Source organism: Oncorhynchus nerka, linkage group LG2 (assembly GCF_034236695.1).
Source record: "Oncorhynchus nerka isolate Pitt River linkage group LG2, Oner_Uvic_2.0, whole genome shotgun sequence".
In the NCBI taxonomy this organism is placed as follows: Eukaryota; Metazoa; Chordata; class Actinopteri; order Salmoniformes; family Salmonidae; genus Oncorhynchus; species Oncorhynchus nerka.
Window position 1 is genome coordinate 71,956,242 of NC_088397.1, and position 14,002 is coordinate 71,970,243.

Sequence of the window (14,002 nt, forward strand, 5' to 3'; positions counted from 1 at the left end):
TCAGGAGTTTCTGGCTGCTTACCACTCTCTCCCAAAATATATCATCCAGGAGGATCCTCTTGATGGGGCTGTCCATATCGGCAGACTGTGATATGGCCATTTGTTGAGAGACTCCTTCCTCTCCAAGAGACTGTCAAACATGATGACAACACCATCCCAACGGGTGTTGCTGGGCAGCTTCAATGTGGTGCTCTTATTCTTCTCACTTTGCTTGGTTAGGTAGATTGCTGCAATAACTTGAGGACCCTTCACATACATTCCCATTTCCTTGGCTCTCATGTAGAGTGTATCCATTGTTTTCAGTGCCATGATGTCCTTGAGGAGCAGATTCAATGCATGAGCAGCACAGCCAATGGGTGTGATGTGATGGTAGGACTCCTCCACTTTAGACCAAGCAGACTTCATGTTCGCAGCATTTTCTGTCACCAGTGCAAATACCTTCTGTGGTCCAAGGTTATTGATGACTGTCTTCAGCTCATCTGCAATGTAGAGACCGGTGTGTCTGTTGTCCCTTGTGTCTGTGCTCTTGTAGAATACTGGTTGAGGGGTGGAGATGATGTAGTTAATTATTCCTTGCCCATGAACATTCAACCACCCATCAGAGATGATTGTAATACAGTCTGCTTTCTCTATGATTTGCTTGACCTTCACTTGAACTCTGTTGAACTCTGCATCCAGCAAATGAGTAGATAAAGCATGTCTGGTTGGAGGGGTGTATGCTGGGCGAAGAACATTCAGAAATCTCTTCCAATACACATTTCCTGTGAGCATCAGAGGTGAACCAGTTGCATACACAGCTCGAGCAAGACATTCATTAGCATTTCTCTGTCTATGTTTCTCCATTGAGTAAAACAAAACATGAGCTGTTGCTATCGATAAGGTGTCTGATTTTCACCTCGAATAGAAGTAGAGGGAGTTTTGTCAGAGGTTGCTTGTTGTGAGCGCTGAGGGAACTTTATGCACTTGGCCAGATGATTCTGCATCTTTGTTGCATTCTTCACATATGATTTGGCACAGTATTTGCAAATGTACACAGCTTTTCCTTAGCTGCAGTGAAATGTCTCCACACATCAGATAGTGCCCATGGCATTTTCCTGTAAAGATTATAAAATAATTGTATAAAACAATACAATTCCATGTACGGATAAATAGTTAAGCAGTTAGATTAAAACAACTCCTTTGTAAGATAAATGTTTTAAAATGAAACATGTATGGAAACAGGTGAATTAACACTCTTCAGTTAGCAGGCTCAAGCAAGCTAAAACCCACATGGTAGCAAAAACTACCTAGCAGAAATTGTTAACAAGTTCGAAATGATTTAAACACACTTTGCTGTAGGCTACTATTTACTAGTTAACTATTCATGAAAATCGCAAATGAAATGAAATAAATATATTAGCTCTCAAGCTTAGCCTTTTGTTAACAACACTGTCATCTCAGATTTTCAAAATATGCTTTTGAACCATAGCTAAACAAGCATTTGTGTAAGAGTATTGATAGCTAGCATACCATTAAGCCTAGCATTCAGCATGCAACATTTTCACAAAAACAAGAAAAGCATTCAAATAAAATCATTTACCTTTGAAGAACTTCAGATGTTTTCAATGAGGAGACTCAGTTAGATAGCAAATGTTCAGTTTTTCAAAAAATATTATTTGTGTAGGACAAATCGCTCCGTTTTGTTCATCACGTTTGGGTAAGAAAAAACCCGAAAATTAAGTCATTACAAAGCAAACTTTTTTCCAAATTAACTCCATAATATCGACAGAAACATGGCAAACGTAGTTTAGAATCAATCCTCAAGGTGTTTTTCACATATCTATCGATGATAAATCATTCGTGGCAGTTGACTTTCTCCTCTGAAGAAAATGGAACCCGCATGGAGCTGGAGATTACACAATAATTTCGACGGAGGACACCGGGCGGACACCTGGTAAATGTAGTCTCTTATGGTCAATCTTCCAATGATATGCCTACAAATATGTCACAATGCTGCAGACACCTTGGGGAAACGACAGAAAGTGCAGGCTCATTCCTGGCGCATTCACAGCCATATAACGAGACATTGGAACACAGGGCATTCAAAATCTGGACCATTTCCTGTATGAAATTTCATCTTGGTTTCGCCTGTAGCATTAGTTCTGGGTTACTCACAGATAATATCTTTGCAGTTTTGGAAACGTCAGAGATTTTTCTTTCCAAAGCTGTCAATTACATGCATAGTCGAGCATCTTTTCGTGACAAAATATCTTGTTTAAAACGGGAACGTTTTTTATCCAAAAATTAAAAGAGCAGCCCCTATCTCAAAGAAGTTAACAAATAATCTTGTATGTTATATAAAATATATTCACCCCACCCAGTATTGTAATCAAAACTTACCAGAAAGCATGTCGACCTTGGCTCATACAGTGTAGTAGTGTGGGCTCAAAAGCATCTCATTAGAGTGCAAGATCTTGATAATCAGCTGTACATGTGATGGAAGAGTGCACTGCACATGTGATGGAAGAATGTACTGTGCATGCAGAGGGTTGCAATTCCATTGAATTGGGGATAGTTTAACCAAAATATGCCACAAGACCTATAATTGCCTTATGTGTATCCCACAAAAAAGTAATAATTGTAATAAGCTAACTTTTTTTGATGAATTTAAGCAAAATTCCCCAAATTCCTGGGCTTAACTTCCCATGGAAAATTTCAGGAAAAAGCCCGGAAATATTCAAGGAAAGTTTCCGACCTTTTGCAACCCTAGTTAAGATACAGAAATAAACTGCATTTTACACCTGCATTTTTAGCTGAAAGTAATTAATGTTAACAATATCAAGTAGGGATATCATGTAATTTCTCTGGAGTCTAGAGCATGCAGAATCATAAGGCCAACTGGGTAGCCCTTTTCTTCCTCACAAATAGTGTAATTCATTTGCCAGAATATGTAACATCTTGATCCCATAATATTGAAGGCAATGCGATGTTACAGCTACAGTATCTTTAGACATACAGCCAGTAGCCACCCAAAATATTAAAATGATCAATCAAATTATTCTGGCAAAGATGCCTCCATAGTAGTTTTCTAAACTGTATTCTTTGTGGATAATATAAATGTAGGCCTAATCTGTTTTTGTTAGGCAAAACCGGAGAAAAGGAAGCAAGTGTTTTCTGGTCACTAATCTGGATATGCGCCCCCTTTGCACACCAATGCTGATGACCAGTCATTGGTCAATAATCAAGACCCATAACACATTTTGGAAGGCATATTTCGGTTTAAATCATTCAGTGTGCAATTGACTAGGTATCCCCTTTCCCTTCCCTTTCCCATGCTGCGGCTACTCTCTCTGGCTTTGCGGAGAGTAATCCATGGAGACTCTGTGCCACAAAATGAGTGACAAAACATTACAAAACCTGGCCAGGTAAGTCCATAGTCTTGAGGCTCCAAGTCTCAAGATATTTTATTTAATATCAAGTTGAGTCTCAAGTCATCAAATTTGTCAAGTCATGTGACTCGAGTCCACACCTCTGGAGAGAACAGTTCAATGTTCCCAAGAGCCCTACTCAAATGGGTCAGAGTTGTCCTACAAGTGTGATTGTACCCCTGTTACACATCATTGCCATGCATTTAAACATAGTTGGCTGGTTTCCCAGATACAGATTAAGCCTAGTCCTGAACTAAAAAGCTCTTTCAATGGAGAATCTCCATTCTGTCTGTCTCCTGGGGTATTGAAAGCATAGAGATACATATTTAATTATATGATTGAGAGAGTGGGATGGAGCTGACTCCAGGTGTGTCTTCTCTCCTCTGTAGGAATGGGCCCAGTCCATATGAATGAGGTGGAGTGCTCTGGCTTTGAGAAGTCCCTCACAGAGTGTTACTTCAACAGAGATGCCCTGGGCTGCAGTCACGAGGAGGACGCTGCGGTTAGATGTAATGTTCCTGCCATGGGCTTCCAGAACAAAGTGAGTAGGCCTAGTAAATGCCCACCGCTCATTGGTATTACTCATATATAACTAGTATATAAGTCTATTGCCAACAGTTACCAAATGAATATGAACAAATACACTAAACGTTTGTTTGTCATCTGTGGATGTGCAAAGTTTAGTTGTTGCGATTCCATCATTGATGCCAACTACAAATTTTAGCCAAACTATTTTCATAGTAGAAGAAATGCTTCTAAAAATACTTTAGATAAAGCATTTCACAGCCAAAGAGATAATTTATGACAAATATTTTCTGTTTTCTCAGTAATTCAGAATACTCAACAAAGATGATGGAATATGCTACCTCTTTGAATCAAGTGTCTTTTTTAGCTCATAATAAACATCCAATCTGTGGCCTAGCAGGTGATCGAGTGCAGTTGTATTTTTACTGGTGTCCGCAGAGGTACTGCAAACCAGAGCAGTAAGTCAGGAAGCTGTGTGTGTTCCGCAAATGTATTATTGTAATATTTAAAAAAATATATTTTACGTGGAGAAAAAAAGCATTTCATGAATATTGGTAGCTGCAACAGAATACCACCGTGGATAGCATTTTTATGTCTCTGCATCCAATAAAAAGGAAGTTCACAAGCCACTGCTAACTAGCGTTAGCACAATGACTGGACGTCTAAAGGAAGAGTTAGCATGGTAGCTGTTCTTGTTCATCCGACTCTGGGGAAGTAGATAAATGGCTTCATTGACAAAATCTCAAACGATATGTTTAATATGTAGGAAGTTACAGTAATTGGAGCTATTTACAGATTTTTTTCTGTATAGAAAACTCTTAGGCAGGCCGTCTAAGTGGTACATTTCTGGATGGAAAAACTGTTTCAGAGTCAACGTAAACAACTAAAACCAGATAGAAAGCATGCATACCGTTTTTGAAAACAAATAATTAAATTAGAGCTAGACATTCAGGGAGAAAATCCCCCCCAAAAACGGGCATTCAGGGCACATGCCCATTGATTTTGCTATATTTGAGCAGAGGAACACAGCATTAGCCAGGGCGAAATGCATAGAATTGCAGGAAATTTGCTTGAAAACTGCAAAATTATCTCTCAGCTCCATGCCAAACTGTGTAGAATTGCTAGATATTAGCTTCAAAACTGCAACAATTTATGGGGAAATGTAGAATTGCCGAAAATGTGCTTTACAACAGCAATATTTTCTCTATGCTGCCAAGATATCTTTCTAGCTAATAGACTATGTTAGAGTTTACACTTCCTCTCTCAATGAACTGTGGGGAGGTCAAAATAATGAAACTGTCTACCAAGTCTATTCATTTTAAAATGTTGATTACTTCTACTTGCCATTATTATTCAGCTGATGATAAGGCAAAACCTGATTTTAAATTGTTTTGCTAACAAATGATGAAGGCTCCTTTGTCGCTGGTTTGCCTGTGCGGGAGTCCATGGGCTCGACCCCTGGTATAGTGGTCTAAGCCACTGCCCCTAAAACACATAAGCATGGATTCCATCTCAGCACACTTTCTCCTCCTGTCCTCCTCTCTATCTCTGGCATGTCCAATAAACCCAAAACATATGAGCAGAATGGGACTGCCTTTATAAACATCTAATCTCTCCTTTACTGTGTTGCAGCTGCGTCTGAGCGGTGGGCGGAACCCGTTTGAGGGGCGTGTGGAGGTGCTGGCGGAGAAGAATGACTCGCTGGTGTGGGGCACAGTGTGTAGTGATAGCTGGGGCACCATGGAGGCCACGGTCGTGTGCAGGCAGCTGGGCCTTGGGTTTGCCAGCAACGCCTTCCAGGTGCGTTTACACACATCAAACGCTCATCTCATTGGCTGGTCAGCCAGATGATCAAAAGCCTAACATTCTTTGACAAACGGTCAATTTCATGTCAGATTTTGTTTATGATTATTTCAAAATCCTGTACAGTAAAACTATTACCATTGTGTTTCCTGTTTCTGTGTAAGTATCGACAACATGTAATAATATAAAGGGTCAATTATACCTTTTGTGTGATTGGAACTCACAGATAAGTATGTAAGTAAGGTTTTTAACCCAGTGTTATTTGTGTGGATGTTGGGGAAATAGTCAGGTCTAGCACTGGTGCTATTACTTCATAAAACTACCTAATTTGGTCCTACTGTGTTTCAAGTTGGCCTCAGTTATATACATCAGAGCCATGTAATCACCTCCAGTAAACTTCATATATCCATATGGGTCTGATATACTTAGCTGTAAACAGCTGGAGATGCTCACTAAAGGAAACTAGAAAAGTAAAAGGGGCTCTGACCTTAGAGGTTATAGTCTCCACACTGACAGAGGGGATGGAGTGAGGAGAGGCTACAGGTTAGCCTGGGTACCATAAACATTCACATGTACAGGCCTGTGGCGTATGTGAACAGTATACACTTGGTGGTGGGGAGTCCGCTCCCGCTCTTTGAAGTTTCATTGGCCCATCATCAGCAATCCCTATATTGGCGAGATACACTTTTCTGCTGATGTACCAGACCTATTAGTGTTGTTATTTTGATTATTTGTGTTGTTTAAAGGATTATACAAGAGCTATCTTTAGTCCCATCGTGTGTGATACACCACTTCTATGTGCATTCTTTATAAAAAAAAATGTTGGGGGGTTCGGACGAGTCTACTGTTTGAGAGTCTGTCATCATTAAATCATTTGTAGTGTATTAACATGCTGAATGCCACTGGCAGTGGTGCTAAAAGCCTGGAAAGTATTTATGAATCATGGAAGAACTGGGTTAATGGGAGGGAGAGTTTAATGAGTGGAAATTGGACTGGGCTGATAGAGCTCAGAGTAATTGTGTACTAATCCGCCTCTTAATGGCATTTCCATGATGTTTTTGGGGATGCTTTAAATGTACTAGAAAGCACACACACATGTTCACAGACAGACAAACACACAGAAAGACACTTTTATTTGTTACTTGTATTTCTCCTGTGTTTTTGTTCACCTTATGTTATTTGTAGTGCTACATTGATATTGATTACTGCATTGTTGGGTTTGGAGCTTGCAAGAAAGGCATTTCACTGTACTTGTGCAGGTGACATTAAAACTAAAAACTTTCCTGCAGAGATCCAGTAATGTTATGTTAACAGAGGTTAATCTGTTAAAAAAGCCTGGTGGAGAGTAGAGCAAAGACGGAAGCAGCAGAGCCTGTCCCGTGGAGAGTAGAGCAGAGACGGAAGCAGCAGACCCTGTCCCGTGGAGAGTAGAGCAGAGACGGAAGCAGCAGAGCCTGTCCCGTGGAGAGTAGAGCAAAGACGGAAGCAGCAGAGCCTGTCCCGTGGAGAGTAGAGCAGAGACGGAAGCAGCAGACCCTGTCCCGTGGAGAGTAGAGCAGAGACGGAAGCAGCAGAGCCTGTCCCGTGGAGAGTAGAGCAGAGACGGAAGCAGCAGAGCCCGTCCCGTGGAGAGTAGAGCAGAGACGGAAGCAGCAGAGCCCGTCCCGTGGAGAGTAGAGCAGAGACGGAAGCAGCAGAGCCCGTCCCGTGGAGAGTAGAGCAGAGACGGAAGCAGCAGAGCCTGTCCAGCAGAGCCTGTCCCGTGGAGAGTAGAGCAGAGACGGAAGCAGCAGAGCCCGTCCCGTGGAGAGTAGAGCAGAGACGGGAGCAGCAGAGCCTGTCCCGTGGATAGTAGAGCAGAGCCTGTCCCGTGGAGAGTAGAGCAGAGACGGAAGCAGCAGAGCCCCCCGTGGAGAGCAGCAGACCCTGTCCCAGATGGTGGAGCAGCAGCAGCAGATTAGAGAACAGTCCATCATCAAACACACACAGCTTCCTGACTTACTGCTCTGGTTCCCCTTTCCTGACTTACTGCTCCTCTGGTTCCTCTTTCCTGACTTACTGCTCCTCTGGTTCCTCTTTCCTGACTTACTGCTCCTCTGGTTCCTCTTTCCTGACTTACTGCTCCTCTGGTTCATCTTTCCTGACATACTGCTCTGGTTCCTCTTTCCTGACATACTGCTCTGGTTCCTCTTTCCTGACTTACTGCTCTGGTTCCTCTTTCCTGACTTACTGCTCCTCTGGTTCCTCTTTCCTGACTTACTGCTTAGCGCTCTAAGGTTGCATCCCAAATGGCACCCTATTCCCTATATAATGCCCTATGGGCCCTGGTCAAAAGTAGTGGACTATAAAGGGAATAGGGTGCTATTTGCGACGCAAACTAAGTGTTTCTGAAGGCAGCCGAACAGATGGAAAATATGACACCAAAGTCTAAAACTCCATTCCATAGAACCCCCTGCATCCCCCCAAACCACCCTCCCCATCCCACCCACCCCTACTCCTTTTCTATTGGAGATACCAGGAAGAATTAGTTTTTATCCTCTTGGCTTTGGGAATCGATATAGATGCATACAGATGATACAGTATTAAGAGGCTGAGTCAGATCCATGAGGACAGATGTAATACATTACTCACTCATTGTGACTCACCCACTATCTTTCTTTCTCTTTTTTGTTCTTTCTCTTTCTCTTTAAATATGGTTGAGTTTTACAGCAAAATACATTACATAGCAACATTTAATTTAAGATGTAGAGACTGTTTCTTTAAGGATCTTGCTACTTGCTTTATAAAGCCTCATCATCAGAAACATGAAATCTAGAAAACATCCACCAGAGAAAAAGAGGCCTAACCCATATGCTATTCACTTCCTCAATTACATATTGTCTATCTTCTCAAGGAGTTTTGGACAACAACTATCAGAATGGGTTCTACGGGGGATCATGTGACCCTTGAACGAGATGGCTGCATGAACTAAGAGCTCCGCACAAGTAGTTTCCAATTCCTAATCTTACCTCCACTCCAAGTTCAAACTCATTTAGCTTTAGTAAGAAAAAGTCATGGCGGCTACAAAAGGCGACACTACAGGTGACATTTTTACCCGGACTCGAATATTAGCGACAGAAAAAGCCTCCAAGAAGAAGCTAGCTTCAGAAAAAACTAGCGCCATTAGCCAGGAGCAAGAGAACCCGCTCCCACATGAGGCACAATGAATGCCAACCTCGCACTCTGTCAAAGACATCCTTTCTGAGTTGAGATCCCAACGTACAGAACTAAACACCAAATTAGATGCCATTAACTCTCAGCTCAGTGCGATAGGGGGCAAGGTGACAATCCTGGAAAACGCTTTGCCTGACATCAACAACAAGATAAATCCTCTTAAGGAAGCTGCGAATTTTCACAGCTTTTTGTTAAAAATCGCGCAACATTTCAGCGCCCTGCTACTCATGCCAGGAATATAGTATATGTATATGATTAGTATGTGTGGATAGAAAACACTCAGACGTTTCTAAAACTGGTTAAATCACGGCTGTGACTATAACAGAACGTGCGTTTCATCGAAAAGTGCAGGAAAATCTGATCACTGAAAATGGAAAAATATATCTATGCGCGACTTCAACCAATTGTTAAAGGTGACCCAGATTAAATTAGGCCGAGGTTGCAATACCTACAGCTTCCACACGATGTCAACAGTCTTGTCATTTGTCTCGGATTTGTTTCTTGGTCAAACCGAAACAAGGGAGCCGATTACTTCCGGTCTCCGACAGGATGTTTTGGTTGAGACATATCCGGACATCATTTCAAGACGTGAAGCTAAAGAATATACATCGCCCCGTGATCATTTTGATAGATTATTAACGTTTACTAATACCTAAAGTTGCATTACAAAAGTATTTCGAAGTGTTTTGTGAAAGTTTATCGTCGACTTTTTTAATTAAAAAAAATGACGTTACGTTAAAAAACGCTATTTTTTTTTGTTGATCACACACTCTTCATAGATCAATATCTAGGCTATATATGGACCGATTTAATCGAAAAAAAGACCCAAAATGATGTTTATGGGACATCTAGGAGTGCCAAGAAAGAAGCTCGTCAAAGATAATGAATGTTTTATATTTTATTTCTGCGTTTTGGTTAGGACCGGCTACCGCAAAATCTGTTGTTTTAGATGAAGTTGCAGTACTTTTGGGTGCATGCTATCAGATAATAGCTTCTCATGCTTTCGCCGAAAAGCATTTTACAAATCTGACTCGGTAGCTAGATTCACAACGAGTGTAGCTTTAATTCAGTACATTGTATGTGCATTTTAATGAAAGATTGAGTTTTATCAAAAACTATACGTGGCGCACTTGAAATTTCCGCTGATTTGATCCCCACAGCGGGAGCACTTCCCTAACAAGATTTATAACCATAAACGCGGGGCGCCTGGACGAGGCAGAGGGGCGAATCCTATCCATGGAAAACTTATTGACAGATGCCATGGAAACAATAGCATATGCTAAAAAGAAAATCGAGCATCTGGAAGAGAAAACAGAGGACCTGGAAAACAGGGGGCGAAGGAATAATTGTGTTATATTCAATCTGGGCGAAAAAGAAGAGGGAAACATGCCACTGATCCGCTATCTACAAGACAAACTTCCCGAGTGGCTCCACATGTCCACTGACAGGCCCATAGAACTCGAGAGAGCTCACCGAGCACTGAGGCCCCCACCAGCAGCCAGACAACCACCGCGCCCAATCACCATACGTTTCCTGAGATTCACCGACAAGGAACGAGTCCTACAGGCGGCGAAAAACAACACCATCACAGTGGGAAATGCCAAACTCGCTTTACACCAGGACCTGTCAGCTGGAATACGCCGAAAGCGCCGAGAATTTGACGAAGTGAAGAAATACTCCATTGACCGAGGCATCTTCAGGGGATTCAAATACCCAAACGAGCTCAGGATTCTTCACCAAGGATCCTTGCGACACTTCAAAACTCCCGAAGAGGCAAAACGTTTTTTGAAAGACAATCCTGGCCAATGAGAAACAGACCAATGACTAAATGCGATTAATGCCATTACTAAAGGAGGTAAGACGACATATAGCCGATATCCAGAGACCCACCCCCTAAATGTCATTATAGCCGTCCAATTTATATTTATTTTCCCTTAACTGAGAGGGATGGGCTGTATAGCCTAACCTAGGCCTACTAATGTTTCAGCCTACTTTTATTTCCCTGTTTTTTGTTGTTGCTATTATTACCTGGGGTTCCCTATGTCCCTTGGGGGAGGTATATGTAGGCTGGGCTATTGATTTTATTTTTCTCCCTCTTTTACTGTGGTCTGGACGAGGGCAACTGTGTTATTTACTCAATGCGGGGTGGAGAGGATGAGGCATTTCTTTGGTGGGGAGAGGGAGACGTTGTGCGTTGCTAACTGTTCCCGGTTTTTGTTTTATTCGGAACACAGAATTGAGACTGAGCGGGGGGGTAATAGATCCAACGGGATGTGTCGAGTTGTTTGGGAACTCGGCTGGGGTGTTCAGAGATTATTATTTTATGTACACCATTTATTTTCCTTTTATGTGAACGCAGCTGTAATTACTATCCACTTTTACCCAGCGATGACTTGCACTAAAGTTCGATTACTGCTCGATGACGATGACTAGTACCTTAAATCTATTGACATGGAACTGCCATGGTCTAGGGCATGCAATAAAACGAAAAAATATACGATGTGCTCTAAAAAAGGAAAAAGCAGACATCGCGCTATTACAAGAGACACACCTCTGTGATGCTGAACATGCCAAACTCCGCAGAGCTTGGGTGGGACAGGTGTATTTCTCATCTTTCAAATCAAACAGTAGAGGCACAGCCATACTTATCCATAAAAATTTTCCATTCATAATTGACAAAAACATATCTGATCCGGAGGGGAGATTTATTTTGATAACTGGGTCACTATATGGTCAACCAATTACTATATTAAACATATACGCCCCTAACACAGATACTCCTGCCTTCATGTCAAAAATTATAACCCTGTTCAATGAGCATTGTGTCTCCTTTGGCGTGGTGGCCGGATATTTTAATTGTACCCTTAACCCAACCCTAGACAAATCATCTCAAGTCCCCACCACAAATCCTAGATCTGCAAAGATGTTGAACTCTCTTACTAAAGAGATGGGACTGATAGATATCTGGAGAGAGAATAATAGCTCATCTATGGACTATACATACTACTCTAATGTCCATAACACCTACTCCCGTATAGATTACATTTTTATCCCAAAGAGTTTCATAAATTCAGCCACTTGTACAATCGGACCCATAGCACTTTCAGATCACGCCTTTGTCCACCTCCGCTTTGACCTCTGCAAAAACATCCCGAGGTCAAAGAGCTGGAAATTCAACACCTCCATGCTATCAAATGACGTGTTCCATACATTGGTAACTACATGGATAGACAACTACACACAAGACAATAAAGATTTTCCTGTTTCTCCGGCCACAATGTGGGACGCTGCTAAAGCCACACTAAGAGGTCATCTAATTGCATATGCTTCCTCTAAGAAAAAAGCAATGGAAGCACACAGGCTAGATCTTGAGAGGGAGCTGGAATGCTGTGAAAAAATACATAAACAATCCCTAGACAGCACCTCCTGGAGTCATCTTAAAGCAGCCAAAGCCAAACTGAATTTGGACTACACTCGGGAGATAAAAAAAAAAGTTTTCTTTACTAAACAGAAATACCATGAGTATAGCAATAGGCCCAGTAGATTGCTTGCTTACCAATTAAAAAAGGAGCAGTCAGAGCGTACAATCATGGCTATCCGAACAGCAGAGGACGAGGTCACATATGACCCAAAAAAGATCCATTTAACTTTTCATGATTTTTACTGCAAACTATATACCTCTGAGAGAAAACACACGGAGGCAGAACTCCACTCTTTCCTAGAGGGAATCTCGCTACCTAAACTATCAGAGACCGACCAAGAAGATCTCAACTCCCCCTTCACTCCTGAGGAGATCCTGGAGGCAATTACCTCCATGCCACCTAATAAGTCCCCAGGCCCAGATGGATTCCCCAGAGAGTTCTACAAAGCTTTTTGGCCCCAGCTCAGCCCTATCTTCATGCCAATGCTGGAGGATTTTTGCAAAAACGGAGTTCTCCCAGACTCAATGCACACAGCTCGCATTACAGTGTTGCTAAAAAAGGACAAGGACCCCCTATCCTGCTCGTCCTTCCGGCCCATAAGCTTGTTGGATTTCGACTATAAAATAATTACCAAATTGCTCACCAAAAGACTAAACACTCTTCTTCCCAAAATAATAAAAGCGGACCAAACTGGATTTATTAGAGACAGATACTCTTCTGATAACAATCGCAGTCTTTTTGATATTATTGATCAAGTAAACGCACAGAAGACCCCTGTCCTGCTGGCTTCACTGGATGCTGAGAAGGCGTTTGACAGGATGGAGTGGAGCTTTCTGTTTTCAGTCTTAGAAAAGTTCAATATGGGCCCAAATTTTATTAAATGGATCAAATCACTATACTCTCATCCAAATGCCATGGTGACTACTAATGGACTGAACTCTGACAGATCCCCTCAGAGAGTAATAGGATACGGCATGTGTCAAAATTGATTGATTGCTGACCTTATGACCTGATAACATGTACAGAATATGTGCCCCCGCCCCGCCCCCCCTGTTCGTGTGGTCATGTGTTAGAGGGTGTTTGAACTTTTGGGGCCCATGCCCCCCTCCACCCCCCCCAGTTTTATACATTTACATTTAACATTTAAGTAATTTAGCAGACGCTCTTATCCAGAGCGACTTACAAATTGGTGCATTCACCTTATGACATCCAGTGGAACAGTAGTGCATCTAAATCTTTTAAGGGGGGAGGGGGGGTGAGAGGGATTACTTTATCCTATCCTAGGTATTCCTTAAAGAGGTGGGGTTTCAGGTGTCTCCGGAAGGTGGTGATTGACTCCGCTGTCCTGGCGTCATGAGGGAGTTTGTTCCACCATTGGGGGGCCAGAGCAGCGAACAGTTTTGACTGGGCTGAGCGGGAACTGTACTTCCTCAGTGGTAGGGAGGCGAGCAGGCCAGAGGTGGATGAACGCAGTGCCCTTGTTTGGGTGTAGGGCCTGATCAGAGCCTGGAGGTACTGAGGTGCCGTTCCCCTCACAGCTCCGTAGGCAAGCACCATGGTCTTGTAGCGGATGCGAGCTTCAACTGGAAGCCAGTGGAGAGAGCGGAGGAGCGGGGTGACGTGAGAGAACTT

The 14,002-nt window shown here is 42.4% G+C and overlaps 1 protein-coding gene across 1 annotated transcript in view; it reads left to right on the forward strand.

Moving 5' to 3' along the window:
- LOC115141753 (lysyl oxidase homolog 2A-like) overlaps positions 1-14,002 on the forward strand; it is an 88,632-nt gene that overhangs the window by 51,488 nt on the left and 23,142 nt on the right. Inside the window, exons 7-8 of the mRNA XM_029680927.2 lie at positions 3,797-3,948; positions 5,565-5,732. Of these exons, the coding sequence (XP_029536787.2) occupies positions 3,797-3,948; positions 5,565-5,732 (320 nt within the window). The remainder of the gene's footprint in view (positions 1-3,796; positions 3,949-5,564; positions 5,733-14,002) is intronic.